The sequence below is a fragment of the Pseudoliparis swirei genome, chromosome 15 (genome assembly GCF_029220125.1).
Source record: "Pseudoliparis swirei isolate HS2019 ecotype Mariana Trench chromosome 15, NWPU_hadal_v1, whole genome shotgun sequence".
In the NCBI taxonomy this organism is placed as follows: domain Eukaryota; kingdom Metazoa; phylum Chordata; class Actinopteri; order Perciformes; family Liparidae; genus Pseudoliparis; species Pseudoliparis swirei.
Genome location: NC_079402.1, coordinates 20,447,853 through 20,467,545, shown reverse-complemented (window position 1 = coordinate 20,467,545; position 19,693 = coordinate 20,447,853). Strand labels below are relative to the sequence as shown.

The window sequence follows — 19,693 nt, the reverse complement described above, 5'->3', positions numbered from 1 at the left end:
GCTCCCCCAGCAGACAATGGCAAAGTGCAGCACACTGGCCACAACCGACTGGTAGAATAACTCCAGCATCTTGCTGCACACGTTGAAGGATCGAAGCTTTCTCAGGAAAAAGAGTCGACTCATCCCTTCTTGTAAACAGCGTTGATGTTGGCCTTCCAGTTCAGTCGGCTGTCGATGGAGACGCCCAGGTACTTGTACTCCTCCACCATGTCCACGTCCACTCCCAGGACACTCAGAGGTGTAGGAGCTGTCGCCTTCCTCCTGAAGTCCACCACCATCTCTCTGGTCTTGGCCACGTTCAGCCGCAGGTGGTTCTCATCGGCCCACTTTACAAAGTCGCTCACCACTGCCCTGTACTCCTCCTCCCGTCCATCCCTAATACACCCAACCACTGCAGAATCATCAGAGTACTTCTGCAGATGGAATGACTCCGTGTTGTACTGGAAGTCACTGGTGTACAGGGTGAAGAGGAAGGGAGACAGAACAGTTCCCTGTGGGGCTCCAACATCACTGACCACCGTTCCAGACGGCACACGGCCCATTCTGACAAACTGTGGCCTGTGAGGTAGTCAGTGATCCAGGAGATGGTGGACGCGTCCACACCGACCACCCGCAGCTTCTCACTCAGCAGCAGTGGCTGGATGGTGTTAAATGCACTGGAGAAGTCAAAGAAAGTGACTCTCACAGAGACACCGGTTCCATCCAGGTGCGACTGAGCTCGTTGCAGCAGGTAGATGATGGCGTCGTCCACTCCATAGGATGCAAAATATAAAAACTGTATATATTCTGGTTCAATAAAGGGGCTCTAATCTTGTTCTGTAAGACCAGTGAAGAACTGAGAAGGTTTCAAACTTTGAACCCAGAAATAAAGTTAGTTTGAGGGTCAACTTATTATTATTTCCTTATTGCTCATACATTGATCTCAACAATATGATAAGAAAGCCAGTTATGTAATGGGATGTTAACAGTTAACAGATCATCCATCAAATAAAGCAGCCCGAGTCACATCAATCAGAGTTGAGGTGACTGAGTGATCTTGAATAAACTCGGATTGTATTCAACATGAATTTTGCCATTTTCTTGTTCGTTTTGCCTTTTTGCGGCTTGACTTTGGCCCAGAAATTGAACGATACCATTGTCGTGGAGAATATAATTGAAACACAATCATGCGATCCTGTCATATGTGTTTTCCTGAAAGAGTTTAGTGCCATGACAGAAAAGATGAGAGCTATGGAAACCAGACTGAAGGACAGTGAAACCAGATTAACAGAGAGTGAAACCCAGATTCTTGAACTGCAGAACAAAGGTAAAGTTAAATTGCATAAAGCGATGGCTGGATGATCTCTTGAAGTTGTATGTAATCAGAATGTTTTGTTTCACACAGAAAGAACCACGGTGGTGTTCAGCGCAGCACTTGGAGGAGAAGATAGACACATTGGACCCTTCAACACAATCATAACTTTAATCTACAGAAGAGTGATAACAAATATTGATAATGCCTACAATCCATCCACAGGTAATACAATCAGTTTCCTAAATATGTTGTTTTATATCAGTATTATCGAGACTTTTGTGTTCATGAAGTGAAAGAAAGTGACCACACTGTAATTTTCACAAGTATCTTCACTGCGCCCATAGCAGGCGTTTACTACTTCACCTTCTATTATCATTCTGCAATGTTTCACCCAGTAGATCTAAACCTCTACAAGAATGACCAGTTTCTCGCAAAGTCCCATGACCATGAGGCATTGCAAGACAGGGCCGACAACGGAGGCAACGCAGTGTTTGCGCAGCTGCAGCAGGGGGACCAGGTGTTCGTGCGCATGAGTGCTCATACACATGTTTGGGCAAACAATGTATCTACCACCTTCAGCGGTTTCTTGGTCAATGAAGTTTGAGAAAAAGGGAAGGCGATTAATTTGTCATCATTATTACGGCGTAAAGTTTAAGACTTAAACGTGCAGTGTGTAGGATTTGTTAGTATCTAGTGATGAGTAGGAACAGGAAAAAGTCAGAGCTTGTAGCAACCGTGCTATGAGGTTAGATGATGCTGGAAATAATCTAAATTAATAACAGCTAATCTGTGAGTTTAGGTTCTCTCCTTTTTATCTTTTTGCATCTCCGACGCAGACTATGATGTTTAGCTTTTGCATGTGTGCTTTTAATTAAAAATAAAAAGTAAGAATGCAAAAGCGGTGTACACGTTTGCTAACTTTCTTTATGAAGCCAATTAAATATCTGGGTCCATTATTTGCATCATTCACAAACGACAGAATTCCACAGATGGGTAAACATTATTATAATGTTAATTTCTAGCCACAATATAAAAGTGGCACAAGCAATTTTTAAGAATTTAAAGTGACAATAGTATCAATTTAAATCAACCTCAGATGTGTGTTTCCACACATTGCTCTGACCTTTGCATGCCAGATTGCAAACCGAACTCAAAGTACACAAAAGGGCCACACGTGTGGAGCTGAAGCAGCTGACATTGGGCGAGCTAGGGTAACACTTGGCTGACACAAAAGGGTCGGACATTGACTTTTATGATGCATATCATTGATCATATCTGTAGTCTCTTTTATGGTTATGTTCCTGCTCATAATCTACTGGTGTCGGCTATTAAGGTACTAATATCTGAAACAATTCCAGGGCACAATGGATGTACAAAGTCAAAAACAAGTCATAAAATGATTCAAAGGTACCTTTGAATCATTTCATGACTTGTTTTTGAACGTTCATTGATAAATACAAAACATAACCTTCCGCATTTTCAATGCGAAGGTAAATATAGATATTGAGGGTACGTGTTTAAGATTGGAACATGTCCTCAATATCAGGTAACTGACTTTCTACTTGTGGGGGACGAGCGTTAAAAATAGACTCATACCCCGAGACGTCCGGCTCTCGCCTGAGCTCATACTCAGTCTTACATCTCCGGTCTATAATCTCAACCGCGGAGCTATGACAAGGGTACGTACTGCATGGCTGAAAACCCCCCTCGCCGTTTTACTGTTGCCTCGAGGAACGATTTATCACGCGATTTATGTCGCTTGTGTTTTCCTCTGGGGAAAAGTAAATGTCAGCCACGCGACTTCGCCTCGCACCGCCGACAGGTCGACACGCGCATCGGGACTCGTTCCGCCGGGATTCACACGTGCGTTGGATGCTCGTTCACTCGTGTGCTCGCTTGTCGCCGTCGGTGTGATGTTTTGAGGCCACGCGTCTTATTGTTACGTTCAAAACGTGTGTTCTGAATCCGCTCCGGCGTTTCAAGCGAGTCCCATGCTGCAGCTTTAAAGACGCAGCGCGCTCTCGGGGGTGTTGTGTGACCGAGGATGGATCTATTCTGGCACACGCATGCAAGATACAAATCAAATGACACTTTCCTGCTCTCAGTCATGCAGGTGCTGACAGCTTTATTGTTTTGTTATGTCTTCAGAGATCAAGTCTTACCTAATCCACTAATCAACCACACCCACAACATTGATTTCTGATTCAACTAACTGAGCCTTGTTCTTCTAAAAGTGGGTTACAACTCAGAGGTATGGGACTTTTAATATGCATGCCATAATTCAATCTAAATATGGAGTCAGTGCAGTAAATGTGATTGTGGCGTATCAAACAGATTGCAGTGATTTAAAGGAAAGCAATCTTTCATATTAGGATTTTGGTCTCTGTTTTAATGTGTTTTTTCAGCCTGAAATGTGTGAATTCTATTTATATTCAAGGTGTTTGTCAATAGACTATCTTAAGTGAGGGTCTATTGCATAATCAACATCTCAGGCTGGAGTTCTGGGCTAAGTGTCCTTCACTGCAGCAGGAATGTCACAAATGCAGGTCATGGGTAAAGATGTGCTGGTATTTTTCCAGTGTCTGTGCCACTGGTTTTCCTCCTGCAATCTGGTATATCAGGATGCATGTTTTCAAGGTTCCCCCTTCAACACTTCATAGAAGGCCTCTATGTCAGGTTGCCAGTAATAGGCAACAGCTATGCTTGTACAGTCCCCTTAAATCTCTAAATAAAGGCACATTAAATATAAGAAACAACAAATGAAAAATCACCGATGTTATTCATCATTTAAGATGTAAATTCCTCCAATTTGACAACTACTTCAACAAACTTTATTCAAAATGTATTTTGGTCTTTTGAAGTTTGGCATATCATGAATGGTGAGGGCATCAACAGTGACACCACACACACTTCCACACAGAAGGGAAGGAGGCATTCATTACAGCTGCCGGTTCTCTGCTGAATGTGTGCATCAATGTAGTAAATTGTCTTGAGAATCTTAACCCTCCTGTTACCTTTAGGGTCAATTTGACCCCATTCAATGTTTAACGTCGGTGTTCTTTGGAGTCAATTTGACCCCAGGCTGTTTTTCACTGTGTCAAACATAAGAAATATCAACTTTTTAATATATTTAAAGGGCTATTTAGGTAGTCAACAAACAAACAAAGTACCTCACACTTAAACTTGGGAAACAATATTAATTCTAATAATTTTCTGGAGGTTTTAATAGCTGGGGTCAAATTGACCCCGAGGGTAAAATATGTTAGGAAATGTGAAGGTAACAGGAGGGTTACATCAGAAGGACCTGAAATGCAAAATATAGCATTGTTTGTTCCATTTGCATAACAGGTTTCTATCACGGAGCTATTCGAGTGGACCCAAAAGCACGACTCCGGAGACAGCACTGCAAATAATTATCATATCATAATACAGAACAGAACACTACGAAATATCTTGACTCATGTAACGCGTGAGGGATTGGGCTGGAAACAAAAAACAATCTGGCAGAGGACAAGTGAGGGAACCTAAGTAGACAGGGACTAACGAGGGAATGGGCAACAGGTGAGATGGGCATGAAGACCAGGTGAAGGTAATGAGGGACTAACGAGGGAGTGATCAGAGGCAGGTGAGAGAACAGGTGAAGGGAGTTGGACTGACGAGATGGGAAGCAGGATCTGGAATGATGTGATAGTTAGTGAGACAGGATGAAAACAACTAATACAAAAAGGAAGGCGTGGAGCCAAACTGTTACAGTTTCTTTCCATAACCTTTATATCTGGATACTTTTCAGTAACTTAGGGCCAAGATAAGTGGAATCACTCATAATTATACAGCAAACAAGCAGAAACTGGAGATCTTACCTTCCTGAACATATTTCTTGACTTTAAACTAATGAGTGATAACAGCGATTCTTACACCTTCTCTATATGCCTCTACTTGCAGCTCTAAGGACTTGTGACTCAAGGTACTTTTATTATCTTATAAATAGCTCATAGTGAGTGAACAGGATTGTGTGCACAACTCACATATTAGTTTATATAACTATATATTGATAAAGACAACGCTTCATTTACTTGAGCAAGAAAATCGGAGTTAGAGAGTGGAATGTGCAGCTGGTAGCAACACAGCCACCACACACTAGATGGTTCTTGATAAAGAAACAACAACAGGTAGGCTTCCTGTTGATAAGGTATGTCAAGTGTCCTTTAAAAGCCTCCGAAATAGATGGAACTCGTCATTTCAAGTGGCATCTCCTGCGACAGATAGAAGGAGATAATGAGCTTTACTTCACATCCTTCAGATCAGGGAGGTTGATAAACACAAGACCCTCAGGTCAGAGTTTATTTAATTTGTCACTTCACTTTGCAGGGACTGAATCTGAGGATCGGAGGACGTAGCAGCTGGACCGAGGGGAGGAAATGACACCAGGAAAGCAGACGCAAACAATAAGTCTTTCTGCTGACAGCACAACTAGAAGCCCCGAAGGATCTCCAATGACCCAACGGCCACCACCAGCTCTTAGGGACAAACGGAGGGTTTAGAAAACATGCTGTCGGCACGCAAGACGGGAGCAGAGTCAGATCCCTCAGACCTCGGAGACGAATCCACTGAGCCGTCATCAAATGTTTCCAAATGCCTCGCTCGGGAGAGAAGCACCGACTCAGACCGTCCGAAGCCTTCATCGCCGTCCGGCTGTAATGTGTCAGAGCGTTTGTCACTTTGCTCCGAGTCCGCACCAAAGAATGACGATTTCAGGGTTTGTAGCAATTGCGGCTCGTCAGAACCTGCGTTCCCTCGTCTACCTCACTTCTCCCGTGACCTTCTTTCCACTCTGTCTGAATCTTTTTCAGAGTTTCACGTCAAACAAGATCCCGCGCTCTCCTTTTCCCTCGTGCGAGGAGGTAGTCCGTCTCAATCTTTCGGGGTCGTGACATCGACTCCGGAGGGTTCGGTGGAGCCATTTGTCACCGAGCCTCCCTCCAGCTCTGAACGCAGTGGAGACACTCATCTGTTACGGTCGTTTTCACACGAGTCGGATAGTTTAGAGAGCGATTCGGCGACAGCCCCCGTGTCGGACCTTTACATCTCCGAAAGTGAGACGCAGGACTTCATCCTGAGCGCTCACATCGATCCTGACTGCGATTCACACAGCGCGGCGTCACGATGTCATCGCGGCTCCGGTGAGGAACGAGCGATGGTCGACCGTGAGTCCGATGTGAGCCGACACGCGGGACCACCTGCTGCGGAGGCCTGCGAGGGAGGCTTGATGCTGGTAAATGACGGGAGCCGAGGGAACGCAGAGACCATCGGTTTAACCCCCCAACCACAGCAGAGGAATAGCCCCATCGAGCTGTGGCTGGATGCTTGCCAGTATCTGGCAGGTGAGGATACGGAAGACTGGAGGGTTTTGGACAGGACCAGATATGTGCCTCGAGGAGGGCTCACCAGTGAATTGTCTTTTCCCCCAGGAGAGACACAAGTGTCGGGTTACAACCTTGACGGTAGCGACGGCATTGGCTGGTCCAGCGATGACGCCATCGGTTGGGGGCCACCGGTTGAGAGGTGGTCATCAGTGGACAGCTGGGCAAGCGCACTCTCAGACTGGACCGGGATTATCGCGGCTCCGCCAGAGGATTTCACGGCCGCCTTCACAGAAATCGGGGCGGAGATAGACGCTCTGACTCAGGCTCTAGCGGAGGTAAAAACTCACTTAGGAACAGAGGCGCCGAGAGAGGGAAAGGGTCAAGGGGCAGCAGCGTGGGTCCAATCGCAGCCGCCCATGGGCGTCCAGAACCAAAACCTCCCGGAGAGCACCGTCCTCTCGGGGCAGAGGTGTCCCTCTTTGTGCCTCGAAGCTGCAGGAGCCGAGTCCAGAGACAAAGAGGGATCCCAGAGCGGCGAATCGTTGTGCGAGTCGACGCGAGAAGAAAAGGAGTTGGAAGAAATCCAGAGCTCATCCGCGGGCTCATCCGGAGAGGCGGCGGCCTCTCCTGGAGGACACGGCGGCGGTGCGATCCCTGGATCTACTTCTTCTTCTGCTGACCCGACCCCTTCTCCCTGGGAGGGGTGTGTCGAGTCGGACCTTTTCTTCAGCAGCGAAGAAGATCAAATCGTGCTGAATATAACGGAGGATACCGATGTGGAGGGACACGACACACCTGGAGGTCTGAGGATTGGAATGGTAAGGTGAATTACTCAAACATATCCTGATGGTCATTATAATTGCGTACGATTAAATAAGCGACAGGTGGAACACTTGCGTTCTGCTTGACGTGAAAAGCGTGAAATATGAGGCGTGATTGTTTTCCTGTGTGTCAACTCAGACGTGAGCCTCTCCACACACACACACACACACACACACCACGTCCACTGAAGTGTGTGGCGGACAGACGGATTGAGCAGTGGAAAGATTCACCCTTTATGCTGGAGTCATCACCTTCAGGTCAGTTGAGCGGGCCGACACATAAACCATGTTATGCGCTTTGGGAACACGGCCAGATCGTTAAGAGACATTCCCGCTCCTGCCCTTGTCGGTGTTGTCATACCTCGTCGACGGAAAGTCAGCGTGGGACTTCGTGTACATCTGAGAGAGAAACATACGAGGCCCGCGAGTCTCCACTTTGGATCGGAGCCACTGTTTCTGGCACCCGTGAAGGACTCTCATCCAGTCTTGATTCTGTGTTAGTGGATCAGTCCTTTGGCTCCCGTCTCAAAGACCGGCAGCTGTGTGCGCTGCAGGAAACGGGAGCGCATGAGAGGAAAACTTCAGATGGACAGAAATGGCATCTAATAATAGCGGGCGGTTCAATGATAATAGCATGCACTCGTGGCGCGTCGGGGGGGGGGGGGGGGGGTCAGAGGAGAGCACAGCTGAGGAATGGAACTCGACCCTCCCTCGTTTTCTCTCTCTCTCTCTTTACGTACACACCCTTTCACACACCCATTCCCACCACATCTCCTTTAAAAACCTGGGATCAGGACGTCAACAGGTCCGTTGGTATAGGAGGCTGCTTTTGATTGGCTGAGGCCGAAGCTCCCGTCTATAACAGCGACTGTGTCGGTTTCGGCCGCATGCAGGACGTATGGACTGTGGGAGGGGAGGCATGGTGTTTCATAAACATCTGTTTGGTTGCTCTGGAGAAAGGTATGTGTTGACTCGATATGAATGTTTTGTTTTTGGAACGATCTGCAAGATCTGCCTTTTAAAATAATGGCCTGATCGGGTCATCTGATGCTAATCATGCACATATATTCTGGAATTGTCACACAATAACAGAGTTTTGGGGAACGGTCCATAGGATAACGCAAGATATTCTGGGATACGAATTTCCTATGAAACATGAGCTGATGTATCTGAATATTTTCTCGGAGAATATTGTGCATGATGGGGACTTCTATCTATTCAAGATACTCATGGTTGCAGGTAAAAAGGTAATTGCAAGGAAATGGGGGACTGAGGACCTACCCACTCACCCATTGGGTGGACACAGTGGGGGAAATACATGTGATGGGAAGACTGGCCCACAGGCTACGGATGACAGGATCACAAATGGACAGTAAATGGAGGAAGTGGACTCGATGGCAGTCGACACAGAATTGACATGACTGCAGGTTTTTCTGTTCTTTTCCCCCTTTTTTGTTTTTTAAAATATTTTATTTTTAATTCTGGACCACCTGTATTGGTGTTCTTATTGTTGAATAAAAAGAAAATTGTAAAAAAATAAAATAATGACCTGATTCATGCTATTGATGCCAGGACTTTAACAGTATTACATGCTATCATACGACTTGTTATTGTCCGATCGGGCGGTCTTATACTTAAGTCTCTGTGGTCTGAATGAATATCTGAGTCTCAGAGATGTAAAACTACCTCCCATCTTTATTGTCATTTGTCCATTTTCCTTTCCAGCCCTTCGGAGATGAAGTGTGTGAAGTGTGTCCCAGCTGCGCTCGTTAACCGAGCAGGAAGTCCAAAGGAGCCGCGGGCCGGCCGAGGTCGACCGCGAAGGACCCGACCCCCCGACGGATCTTCGCGCTCCGACAAACTCACACGTGCCAGTTGTGCACAAACACCCTGGCTTCCGTGCCGATATCCGCGCACACGTGCCGTCCGACCCTCGACCCGACCTTGACGGAGCGCGTCAGGTGGAGCCACGGTCGGGAAGTCTCGAATTTATTTTGCCCTCGGCCCCTCTCGGCAATTCAGCCATAAGCTCCCTCATCTGTCGGACGAGCAGAAGTTTGGAAGGAGATACAAAGTGTGCCAAAAGGTTTCTCGGTGACAACAGAGAGCTCGGTTCTGATCACACGCAAAGCTGCACTCTCTGGCCAACCGTGGAGGGAGTTACTGACTCCACATCCTTGGAAGGGGATGAATTGATTCATAAAAAGGGAAGTACAAGAAAACCTGCTGAGAAGTCTTCCCCAGAGGGACAAGTGAACTTGATCACCGTGAGAAAAAAGCCTTTAAAAGAGATTCATGATCTCAGTAGAGAACTCTCAACCTCGGCCGATGCGCCCGCAGATCGTCTCGTCGCGTCAGAGAGGAAGCGCGTCGCATTCATCGCTTTAGATTTAAAGGACCCGTTCGTCTCCAGGGCCGCGACACCCATCGCCACAGGCACGCAATCTGAGCCGAATCCGAAAACGGCTGAAAAGATGTCGCACAAAACAAACAAATCCACCTGGGAGAGCAAAGCACGCTCTAAAAAGGACAAAACGTCTGGTCATCATCACGGCGCACAGGCGTGTAAGAAACAGGAGAGTTTCTCTCATCAGGTCTGCAAACAGCAAGACGCTCATCCTCTCGCCGGGGACGACCGCGGCGGCGAGAGCGCTCAAGTCGCGCTCGTGAACGAGGAGGCGAAATTGGCGATCGAGACCGGCGCGGCAACCGAGAAGGCTCCGGGCAAGCCGCACGGCAAGAAGAAGAAGAAACACGCTCCGAGTGCAACGGGGGTGAAATGTGCAGCGGAGCCACCGGCGGAGGTGGAGAACGGAGCGAAAGCAAAGACCGCGAGGGGGAGGATCGACATGTTTGAGGCCAAGCTGGGCGCCAAGGCTGGGAAAGCTCAAAAGGACAGCGACCAGTCGGATGAGAGAAAGTCCCAGAAGGCAGAGGGTAAAGCCAAAGAACAACCGCCACATCGTGCGGATCAGAAGGACCGCCAACCGAAAAACTTCACCGGTCCTTTGAACGATGATATTATTAAAAGACGACGGCTGTCGGTGGATAAGTTTGGGAAGAGTGTCGGCGCATCAGAGTCTAAACTATCGAAGCCAGACGTGTGCATCCACACAAAGGGGGAGGAGCCCAAGGTCGATGCCACGGCGAGTCGCAGGAAGGCGCACAGTGACGCGGTCAAACTGAAAACCCCAAAGGAAGGTAAGGGGGATATGCGTTAAACACTATGTTCATATCACAGATTGTAAACACGGTTGTTCCAGCTGTTGAAATGAAAGCATGTGACGATGTCGGCAGAGCCCAAGGTGGTGCAGCCGATCCAGGTGGGCGTGGACAGCGGGGATCCCCAGAGTCTGCGCCTGTGGTGTCAGTTTGCGGCCGTCTCCTCCCAACACACCGTCACCTGGAGCCGGGGGGGCGCGGTCCTGTCGGAGAGCAAGAGAAGGTATTTACTTTCATTTTACAGGAGTCGCACGATGCGCTGTGTTCAAAAGGTTTCCTCATCTGGACATCGTTATAACTCGGCTTCACACCTCGGTGTGCCAACCGGTCTTCTATACGTAGGGACCTACCAGACAGATTGTGTGTATGTATGTACATGTGTATATGTATATATGTGTATGTATATATATATATATATATATAGGTATACACTAGTTTGGGGTCATCCAGACAATTTTGTGTCTTCCATGAAAACTCACTTTTATTTATCAAATTAATTGAAAATTGAATATAAAATATAGTCAAGACATTGACAAGGTTAGAAATAATGATTAATATTTGAAGTATTAATTTTGTTCTTCAAACTTCAAGCTCAAAGGAAGGCCAGTTGTAGAGCTTATATCACCAGCATAACTGTTTTCAGCTGTGCTAACATAATTGCATAAGTGTTTTCTAATCGGACATTATTCTTCTAAGGCGATTAGCAAACACAATGTACCATTAGAACACTGGAGTGATCGTTGATGGAAATGGGCCTCTATACACCTATGGAGATATTTCATTAGAAACCAGACGTTTCCACCTAGAATAGTCATTTACCACATTAACAATGTATAGTGTGTATTTTTGATTAATGTTATCTTTATTGAAAAAACTGTGCTTTTCTTTGAAAAATAAAGACATTTCTAAGTGATCCCAAACTTTTGAACGGTAGTGTATGTATATGGTTCTCTGAAATAAGTTTTTTCGTGAACTCACAGGTTAGGGCACTTATAAGCTTGATAGCTTCAGCCTCGACCCTTTCGGTCAGCCACTTTCTTCCTTTGTTGAATTTTGATTTTTGTATATTTTGCTGATCGAAATAAACTAAACTAAACTAAGATTCATGAGCTGTCTAGTTGAAAACTCATTTATCCATTAACCTATGAACCTATTTATAGCTCAAAATCTCAAATGTAAAACCTTTGCTTTTAGCTAATTCTTAAAAAAATATTCATTAACTACTTTTAGGTAGTTCGCTTTTTGTCAAAAACACTGATGACATGATATGATATATATTTCTTTATTCGTCCCACAGTGGGGACATTTCAAAAATCACAGCAACGGTGCACATCAGAGCATCAATGAAAATAAATATAAAACACAAAACTAAACACTAAAAACTAAATCCTAATACTAAATATACAGGGGGGAAACAAAGTAAAGTGCAGAGTTTGCCAGGATCTCCAGCGATCTCCTGCAGTTTGTTGTGCAGCCTGACAGCAGCAGGTGTTTTTTAATGATTTAATGAGTTACTTAAACTTACAGGGCAGACAGGTAACAGAGAAAAATCCCCAAAACACACCAGAGATACACAGAAACACTGGAACTGACTTCCCACACAGAGACGGCGGACTGACAGTGAAACAGAGGAAACACACAGATTAACATGATTGTACAGAGGTGGAATAAATCAGGACGGGGAAGAAAATCCCGAAGGCTGGAAGTAAAACAAAACATGACACATGAGAAGTTAACCAACAAGATGAAACAAATGAATAAAAGGAGACAAGGAAAAAAACACAACACACATATATACCCAAAGCCAGAAGATAAACCCTCTAGTTAACTTGTCACACAACAGAAAAGACATAAAAAACATACAGAACATTATAATCAAGAAAATAATACAAAGTCATTTAACCCTCCTGTTACCTTTAGGGTCAATTTGACCCCATTCAATGTTTAACGTCGGTGTTCTTTGGGGTCAATTTGACCCCAGGCTGTTTTTCACTGTGTCAAACATAAGAAATATCAACTTTTTTATATATTTAAAGGGCTATTTAGGTAGTCAACAAACAAACACAAAGTACCTCACACTTCAGCTTGGAAAACAATATTAATTCTAATAATTTTCTGGAGGTTTTAATTGCTGGGGTCAAATTGACCCCAAGGGTAAAATATGTCAGTAAATATAAAGGTAACAGGAGGGTTAAACATTGAATGGGGTCAAATTGACCCTAAGGCAACAGGAGGGTTAAAAAAACCACGAGGCCGCTCGACAGACACAGTCAGACTATATCACGTTTATCTATTTTGACCAAAGGCATAGAAAGGATCCTGGATTTCCATAATGTGTTCAATAAAATGTGAATTAAAATGGATCCAATCCCCATTTGTGACACTGTTCCTCTCTCCGAAGTGCAGGGGATGAAGGCCGAGTGTCACTGAGCGTCTCCAAGGCTTCTCACAAAGACGTGGGCAAGTACCAGTGTCAGCTCACCAGTTTACATGGATCCGTTACCCTGGACTACCTGCTCACATATGAAGGTCTATAACTCATTTCACAATCTCCAACATATGTTTTAAAAAGTGACAAATAGAAAAATGCATTTCTTCTTTTGGACTTTTTCATCCAGTTCTCAGTGAGATTGTTATCCCTCCTCCGAAGACAATCGCACGTGAGTGTTGATCTCGTTTTGGTTTAAGAGTTTAACCCTCCTGTCACCTTCACATTTCCTAACATATTTTACCCTCGGGGTCAATTTGACCCCAGCAATTAAAACCTCCAGAAAATTATTATAATTAATATTGTTTCCCAAATTGAAGTGTGAGGTACTTTATGTTTGTTTGTTGACTACCTAAATAGCCCTTTAAATATATTAAAAAGTTGATATTTACCTTCGCATTGAAAATGCGGAAGGTAATGTTTTGATCGCCGTGTATTTATTTATTTATTTATTTATTTGTATGAGTGTTATTCGCATAACAAAAAAAGTTTTAAACCGAATCGCATGAAATTTGGTGGGATCATTGGTTATTATCCGGGGACCATTGGATTAGATTTTGGGATCGATCGGGTCAAAGGTCAAGGTCATGAAAAGGTCAACATATTCTTGAATCGCATGCAATTTGGTGGGATGATTGGTTATTATCTGGGAACCATTTGATTAGATTTTGGGATCAATCAGGTCAAAGGTCAAGGTCATGGATAGGTCAAAATCATTTTTTTACCATAGCACGATACATTTGTATCCAACTGGCATGCAACTAATGCTAAAATGTTCATAATTCAATGCCCAATCTTGTGATATGTGAAGGTATGCACTCTACCGAGTGCCCATTCTAGTTCTTATATGTTTGACACAGTGAAAAACAGCCTGGGGTCAAATTGACCCCAAAGAACACCGACGTTAAACATTGAATGGGGTCAAATTGACCCTAAAGGTGACAGGAGGGTTAAACACGATTACGCTTTTACTGAATTTGGAGAGATGACTTTTGTGTTTCTTGTGTATGTCCAGCCGCCCCTGTAGAAGTAGGAAGTGAAGAAGAGGACGTCCACTGTTCCAAGCTGATTTTCAAGGAGGATTTCCTGTCTCACCAACACTTTGGAGAGAACCAAGCCGCCAGCATCGTCACTGAGAAGGTGCATTTCGGGGAGGGGATGCACCGGCGGGCTTTCCGGACCAAGATGCAGGCTGGTCAGATACTGCTGGTACTTCCTGGACACTCCTGTGTGCTCAAAGTACACACTTCGATCAGCTACGGCACGAAGAGCAGCGATGAGCTCATTCAGAGGAACTTCAGCTTGGCTGTGGAGGTAAGAGCAGCACAGGACTCTCCAGCAGTCCTTCAGAGAGGATAATATGTGCATGGGGCACCACTTGGTTTGGGAACCAAGCAACTCATAACCTGCCACAACCTACTTGTCCCTGCACAAAATGAAGGCAACGGAATGAAATCACTCATGTTTAATTGAAATAACAAGAGATTTTGTGGCAAAACATTACAAGTAATGTCCGGAAAAACCTCCTACATTGCTTTTGCACGAATAATAAAACAAATTAAAAGTTGTAGTTTTAGAACATTTGACAAAGAAATTCTAATTTATATTACATTCACTTGCATGTAGTGTTTACTTATATTTGAGGAAACTAATGCAAACGAAGTGCAACTCAAATATGTTTTGTAAATCTGCACAGAAAAAACACAAATGTCCCAAAATATCTATTACATTTAAAAGGTGACACTTTAGGCCACATGTCTATGTTTTGATCACTAAATCATTCAGTTTTTATTTAAACTTTAAGAAAAAAAAACTGCAGCAAACTCAATCTATTTTAAAGCTTTCATTCAATTCAATTCAGTTTATTTTGTGTATTATTATTACCTTTGCATTGAAAATGCGGAAGGTTATGTTTTGATCGCTGTGTATTTATTTATTATGCGTGTTACTCGCATAACTCAAAAAGTATTAAACCGAATCGCATGAAATTTGGTGGGATGATTGGTTATTATCCGGGGACCATTTGATTAGATTTTGGGATCGATCGGGTCAGAGGTCAATGTCAAGGTCATGAAAAGGTCAAAATCTTCTTTTTATCATAACGCGGTCAATTTCTATCCAATTGGCATGCAACTAATGCCAACATGTTCATAATCCAATGCCCAATCTTGTGATATGCGAAGGTATGCGCTCTACCGAGTGCCCGTTCTAGTTTTGTATTTATTTTGTATGTCCATTCTCACAAATGACAAATTTGCCTCAGAGTGCTTTACAATCCGTACATATCGACATCCCCGTCATGAGATGTCTTTTATTTCGAGAGCCCTCAAAAGCAATAGAATGAAAAATGTGGCTTCCTTTATGATTGTGTGAGAGATCCTCTAACACAGAAAGTAAGTGTGTTGTAATCGAGCCTCTGCTCTGCAGGAGTGCCACGTCCAGAACACAGCAAGAGAGTACATCAAGGGGTACACCGCCGCGGCCCAGTCCGTCGAGGCCTTCGGAGAGATCCCAGAGTGAGTGGAAAGCACACGGCGGGTTGTAAACAACACCTCTGCCTTCATGGTGTTTCAGAACCACGTGAGATACTCAGAGCTCGAGGCCTTTTTGTTTCCTGCTTCCGCCAGGATCATTCCCATCTACTTGGTTCACCGTCCCTCCAACGACATCCCGTACGCCACGCTGGAGGAGGAGCTGATCGGAGACTTCGTCAAGTATTCGGTGAAGGACGGCAAAGAGATCAACCTGATGAGATGCGACTCGGAGGCCGGGCAGAAATGTTGTGCTTTCCAGCACTGGGTCTATCATAAGACCGAGGGCAACCTGCTGGTTACCGACATGCAAGGTTTGGGGGTGGGGGAGAACATTTTGAAAAATGTGCACGTTAAAAATGTGAATTATTGTGCTTTAACCCTCCTGTTACCTTTAGGGTCAATTTGACCCCAGGCTGTTTTTCACTGTGTCAAATATATAAGAGATATCAACTTTTTTATATATTTAAAGGGCTATTTAGGTAGTCAACAAACAAACATAAAGTACCTCACACTTAAACTTGGGAAATAATATTAATTCTGATAATTTTCTGGAGGTTTTAATTGCTGGGGTCAAATTGACCCCGAGGGTAAAATATGTTAGTAAATGTGAAGGTGACAGGAGGGTTAAACTGCTGTTTTCTTGTGGTTTTCAGGAGTGGGAATGAGGCTTACTGATGTGGGAATAGCAACTTGTAAGAAAGGGTGAGGATGTATATATATATATATATATATTGTTCTTGACACAAACAAGAGATGCACATTGGTTGATACATGCAAACTGATGCTTTTTGTAATGATGTGTTTCAGCTACAAGGGATTCAAAGGAAACTGTGCCGCCTCCTTCATCGAGCAGTTCAAGGCGCTGCACCAGTGCAACATGTACTGTGAGTTCCTGGGTCTCAAATCCTTGCAGCCCAAACCGAAAAAGCTGGCGTCTGCTCCGAAACCCAAACCACAGCCCGCCGCCGCCGCCAAGAAGAAAACATGCGGGCCGACGGTGAAGGGCAAGTCATAAAAAGAGAAGAATCTCGGACTTTGGGGGTTTTATCGATATATTCAGGCTTCTAGGCGATTCGCTTCACTCACGTTGAACCTCGTCACGCAGAGTTTGGGCCCGTCGCAGAGGAAAGAGGAAGCTGCCTCGTGGTTTGTTCTGCAGACGACGTGATGGAGAGCACAGGTGTATTCGACTCGGTCGTTAGCCAGCGGCTTCATTTCGGCGTCGCTTCATTTCATGTTGAACATTTGAGAGGTTTATATTTTATTTCAACGAGATGGTTTCCGTATATATGACCGCGTCTATTTTCGAGAGGACACTTTATTTTAAGATTTTTTGGGGGGGAAATTGTGACATATTTAACAAAGACTTGAAAGCGATGATGATGATGATGTCGGTGGTGAGTGTTTGGTTGAACTGTGACGTCTTAGAGATTACTTTATTCGTGAGGATTTTTCTTCACAGATCAATTCTTTTTTTTCTACGTCGGTGATGTTTTCAAACAATTAGTTCATTAAATTAATGAACGTGTTCATGAAATGTCTTTAAATGATGTCGTATGATAAAACTCCCGCAGGAGAGGACGTGTTCAGTATGAAGCGGGTCAAACTCGAGGTATTTGATTTAATGTTCCACCATCATAACGTTGGTTCATTTAGTAAAAGCTACTGATTCAGGATACGCTCTTATTTATATTCTGGAAACCACAACAAAAGCCATTTTGTACATATAGAGAATGTATTCACACAAAGATGTGAAGATTTATTGATTGATCATTTTATTGTCCAGTGCAATACTGCTTGTAAATATTGATTTCCAGGATCTATAATGTAAAAGTAAACACAAACCTGACACCCAGAATCGACTTACATACGCGTCGCCCAGTAACATAGCAGCTGTTCATGGGCCGTTCCAAACGGGCTTTATATAAGAAGCATCTTTGACCCAAATTGCTGACATGGCTCTCCGGCTGGTCTTTGTTATTAAAGAGTTGTTACTGGTTCAAAATGCATTCTGATTTCTTTTCAATTAAGTTCAATGAACATTGAACTTATATGACCTCTGACCTACAGGGTTTGAGGGATGTGTGTGTGTACACGTGCGGCTGGGTTTGAAGGTGTTTGTGTACATCGTGTCTTATTGTGAAATCACAGATGAACTGTTTACGAGTTGGAAAGAAGAGGAAGAGGAAAGAAACAAGAGATGGCGACAGCGTTGAAAACAAACGTGTCTATTTTTATTCATCGTGACAGTCGAAGGTCTCCAGCAGCAAATTAGCACCTCGAACACCAAAGCAAGTGGGTCACACTTCGAGGACGGAGAGCATGAGCCGTGGATCAGCACACATCTATTTTCATGGTCCCTCCTGCATGTTGTGATGCATCCTCGATGTGACGTTAGACGGTCCACAATGAGGGAGGAATCTATTACAAATAGTTCAAATCGTCCCTTTTTTCCATGTGAAAGAGTTTTATTCTGATCCGACGTGAGGTCAAAGGTCAGGGATGTCGTATGTGTACAGATTGTAAAGCCCTCTGTGGCAAATTTGTAATTTGTGATATTGGGCTATACAAAATAAACTGAATTGAATTGATGCAAAACAAACAAAAGCAGACGGCCACGCAGACGGCCAGGATTATTTTGAGGTCTGTTCCCCACTGTAGCTATTTAGTGTGATGATGGCGTTTGAAACACAAGACACAAACACCATTGTCACACTCCACAGCTCCGGAGGACAACGTTTACCGGAGGGACCGCAGACGGAGAGACGTCCTCGATGAGAAGCGGCAGATGGACGACCTGGTGAAGAAAGGGGGGGAAGGAAGTAGAGCGACACGTGGAATTAATGAAGAGCAACGGAGCGGGAGTGAGAACATAAACGATGATGTCACAGCGTACATGATGTCGGTGTGTCGGCCTGTGAACAACTCTAACCGGGCTGAAATCCCACTTTGAGATATGATTTAATATCGTCTTTGTAGCACAAAAACACCTCTTTTTTTTTTAGATTATAGAAAATTGTGAAAGTCAAGCTGAGTAAATACTTATTCAAAATGTCCCGAGGCCACGTGTTCTTCACTAATTGTGGGGATGACTGCAGCTGTGTGAATTTAAAGTGTGTGTGTGTGTGTGAGAGAGAGTACAGAAACACCTGTGATCCACATTTCTCACTACATAATAATATAATAAATAAATATAATAAATATAAATATAAATAAATATAAATACTTATTCAAAATGTCCTGAGGCCACGTGTTCTTCACTAATTGTGGGGATGACTGCAGCTGTGTGCATTTAAAGTGTGTGCGTGTGTGTGTGTGTGTGTGTTTGTGTGCGTGAGTGAGAGAGTACAGAAACACCTGTGATCCACATTTCTCATTACATAAGAAACATTTTTGTGAAGTTGAAAAATAGAGTTGGTGAGTCAACACATATTTATTGCTCCTGCCTTTCTGACTCCTGCTGCTAGGTCAAGTTATATTGGGAAAACAAGTTATGTAAAACCTCCTGCATGTCCTGCTATGCACATAACGTGTCCACGCTGAAAATAAAATGCGTTGTTAAATGTGTCATAGTTCAAACTGGAACTAATAAAGCTGTGATAAAAAAAAAAACATTGTTTAAGAATTCAGACTTATTGCAGGACAACGACCGACTCACCTCGAGTCTCTGGATCCATTTCATTCGCCTCCCGCTCCGGATTCTCACAGCTCCTCGTCCCGTCTGCTCCGTCCTTCTGGCAACAGCTTCTCTTTTTGTCTTCTCGTCTTTCCAAACAGTTAAAAGTCCAGTGGTGCGTTGGGAGCTGCCGGTCCACGGGGGGGGGGGTACGCGGTGCCTTTTGGTCCGATGCTGTCCCGTTCCAAGTCTTTATGTAGACAGAGCAGGGTTTGGACAAACACACAGTTCCACATTGGCGATAAGCGACAGGGGAAGTATCGATCGACCCTGACCAGAGGGGTGAAGGGTGGAG

General features: G+C 44.4%; 3 protein-coding genes across 4 annotated transcripts; all 3 read left to right on the top strand.

Moving 5' to 3' along the window:
- Window positions 1–933: 933 nt before the first annotated feature.
- Window positions 934–2,323, top strand: LOC130205305 (collagen alpha-1(X) chain-like). Its single transcript, XM_056432575.1, has 3 exons — window positions 934–1,306; window positions 1,385–1,516; window positions 1,591–2,323. The coding sequence occupies exons 1-3, from the start codon at window positions 1,063–1,065 to the stop codon at window positions 1,896–1,898; spliced, it is 684 nt and encodes a 227-aa protein (XP_056288550.1). The 5' UTR covers window positions 934–1,062; the 3' UTR covers window positions 1,899–2,323.
- Window positions 2,324–3,184: 861 nt separating this feature from the next.
- On the top strand, window positions 3,185–9,295 carry LOC130205300 (uncharacterized). 2 transcript variants are annotated; one of them, XM_056432569.1, is made up of 3 exons: window positions 3,185–6,675; window positions 6,763–7,475; window positions 9,204–9,295. In XM_056432569.1, the coding sequence occupies exons 1-3, from the start codon at window positions 5,841–5,843 to the stop codon at window positions 9,249–9,251; spliced, it is 1,596 nt and encodes a 531-aa protein (XP_056288544.1). In that variant the 5' UTR covers window positions 3,185–5,840; the 3' UTR covers window positions 9,252–9,295. The 2 variants fall into 2 exon arrangements, with proteins under 2 accessions (XP_056288544.1, XP_056288543.1); XM_056432568.1 differs by having other exon boundaries at window positions 3,185–7,475.
- alpk2 (alpha-kinase 2) lies at window positions 9,247–19,480 on the top strand. The gene is made up of 9 exons (XM_056432567.1): window positions 9,247–10,679; window positions 10,776–10,923; window positions 13,102–13,229; window positions 13,319–13,360; window positions 14,204–14,502; window positions 15,616–15,704; window positions 15,816–16,033; window positions 16,376–16,424; window positions 16,530–19,480. Exons 1-9 carry the CDS (start codon window positions 9,953–9,955, stop codon window positions 16,735–16,737), a joined length of 1,908 nt encoding a protein of 635 aa, XP_056288542.1. The 5' UTR covers window positions 9,247–9,952; the 3' UTR covers window positions 16,738–19,480.
- The last annotated feature ends 213 nt before the right edge of the window (window positions 19,481–19,693 follow it).

What these genes read in the sequence shown, in the direction of transcription:
- LOC130205300 (XM_056432568.1), top strand. Translation starts at nt 5,841, where the DNA reads ATGCTGTCGGCACGCAAGACGGGAGCAGAGTCAGATCCCTCAGACCTC. An exon ending in GAGGTCTGAGGATTGGAATG is followed by an intron (nt 7,476 to 9,203) that starts GTAAGGTGAATT and finishes TTTCCTTTCCAG; the next exon opens with CCCTTCGGAGATGAAGTGTG.
- LOC130205305 (XM_056432575.1), top strand. Translation starts at nt 1,063, where the DNA reads ATGAATTTTGCCATTTTCTTGTTCGTTTTGCCTTTTTGCGGCTTGACT. An exon ending in TCTTGAACTGCAGAACAAAG is followed by an intron (nt 1,307 to 1,384) that starts GTAAAGTTAAAT and finishes TGTTTCACACAG; the next exon opens with AAAGAACCACGGTGGTGTTC. An exon ending in TGCCTACAATCCATCCACAG is followed by an intron (nt 1,517 to 1,590) that starts GTAATACAATCA and finishes ATGAAGTGAAAG; the next exon opens with AAAGTGACCACACTGTAATT.
- alpk2 (XM_056432567.1), top strand. Translation starts at nt 9,953, where the DNA reads ATGTCGCACAAAACAAACAAATCCACCTGGGAGAGCAAAGCACGCTCT. An exon ending in CTGTCGGAGAGCAAGAGAAG is followed by an intron (nt 10,924 to 13,101) that starts GTATTTACTTTC and finishes CTCTCTCCGAAG; the next exon opens with TGCAGGGGATGAAGGCCGAG. An exon ending in ACTTCAGCTTGGCTGTGGAG is followed by an intron (nt 14,503 to 15,615) that starts GTAAGAGCAGCA and finishes TCTGCTCTGCAG; the next exon opens with GAGTGCCACGTCCAGAACAC.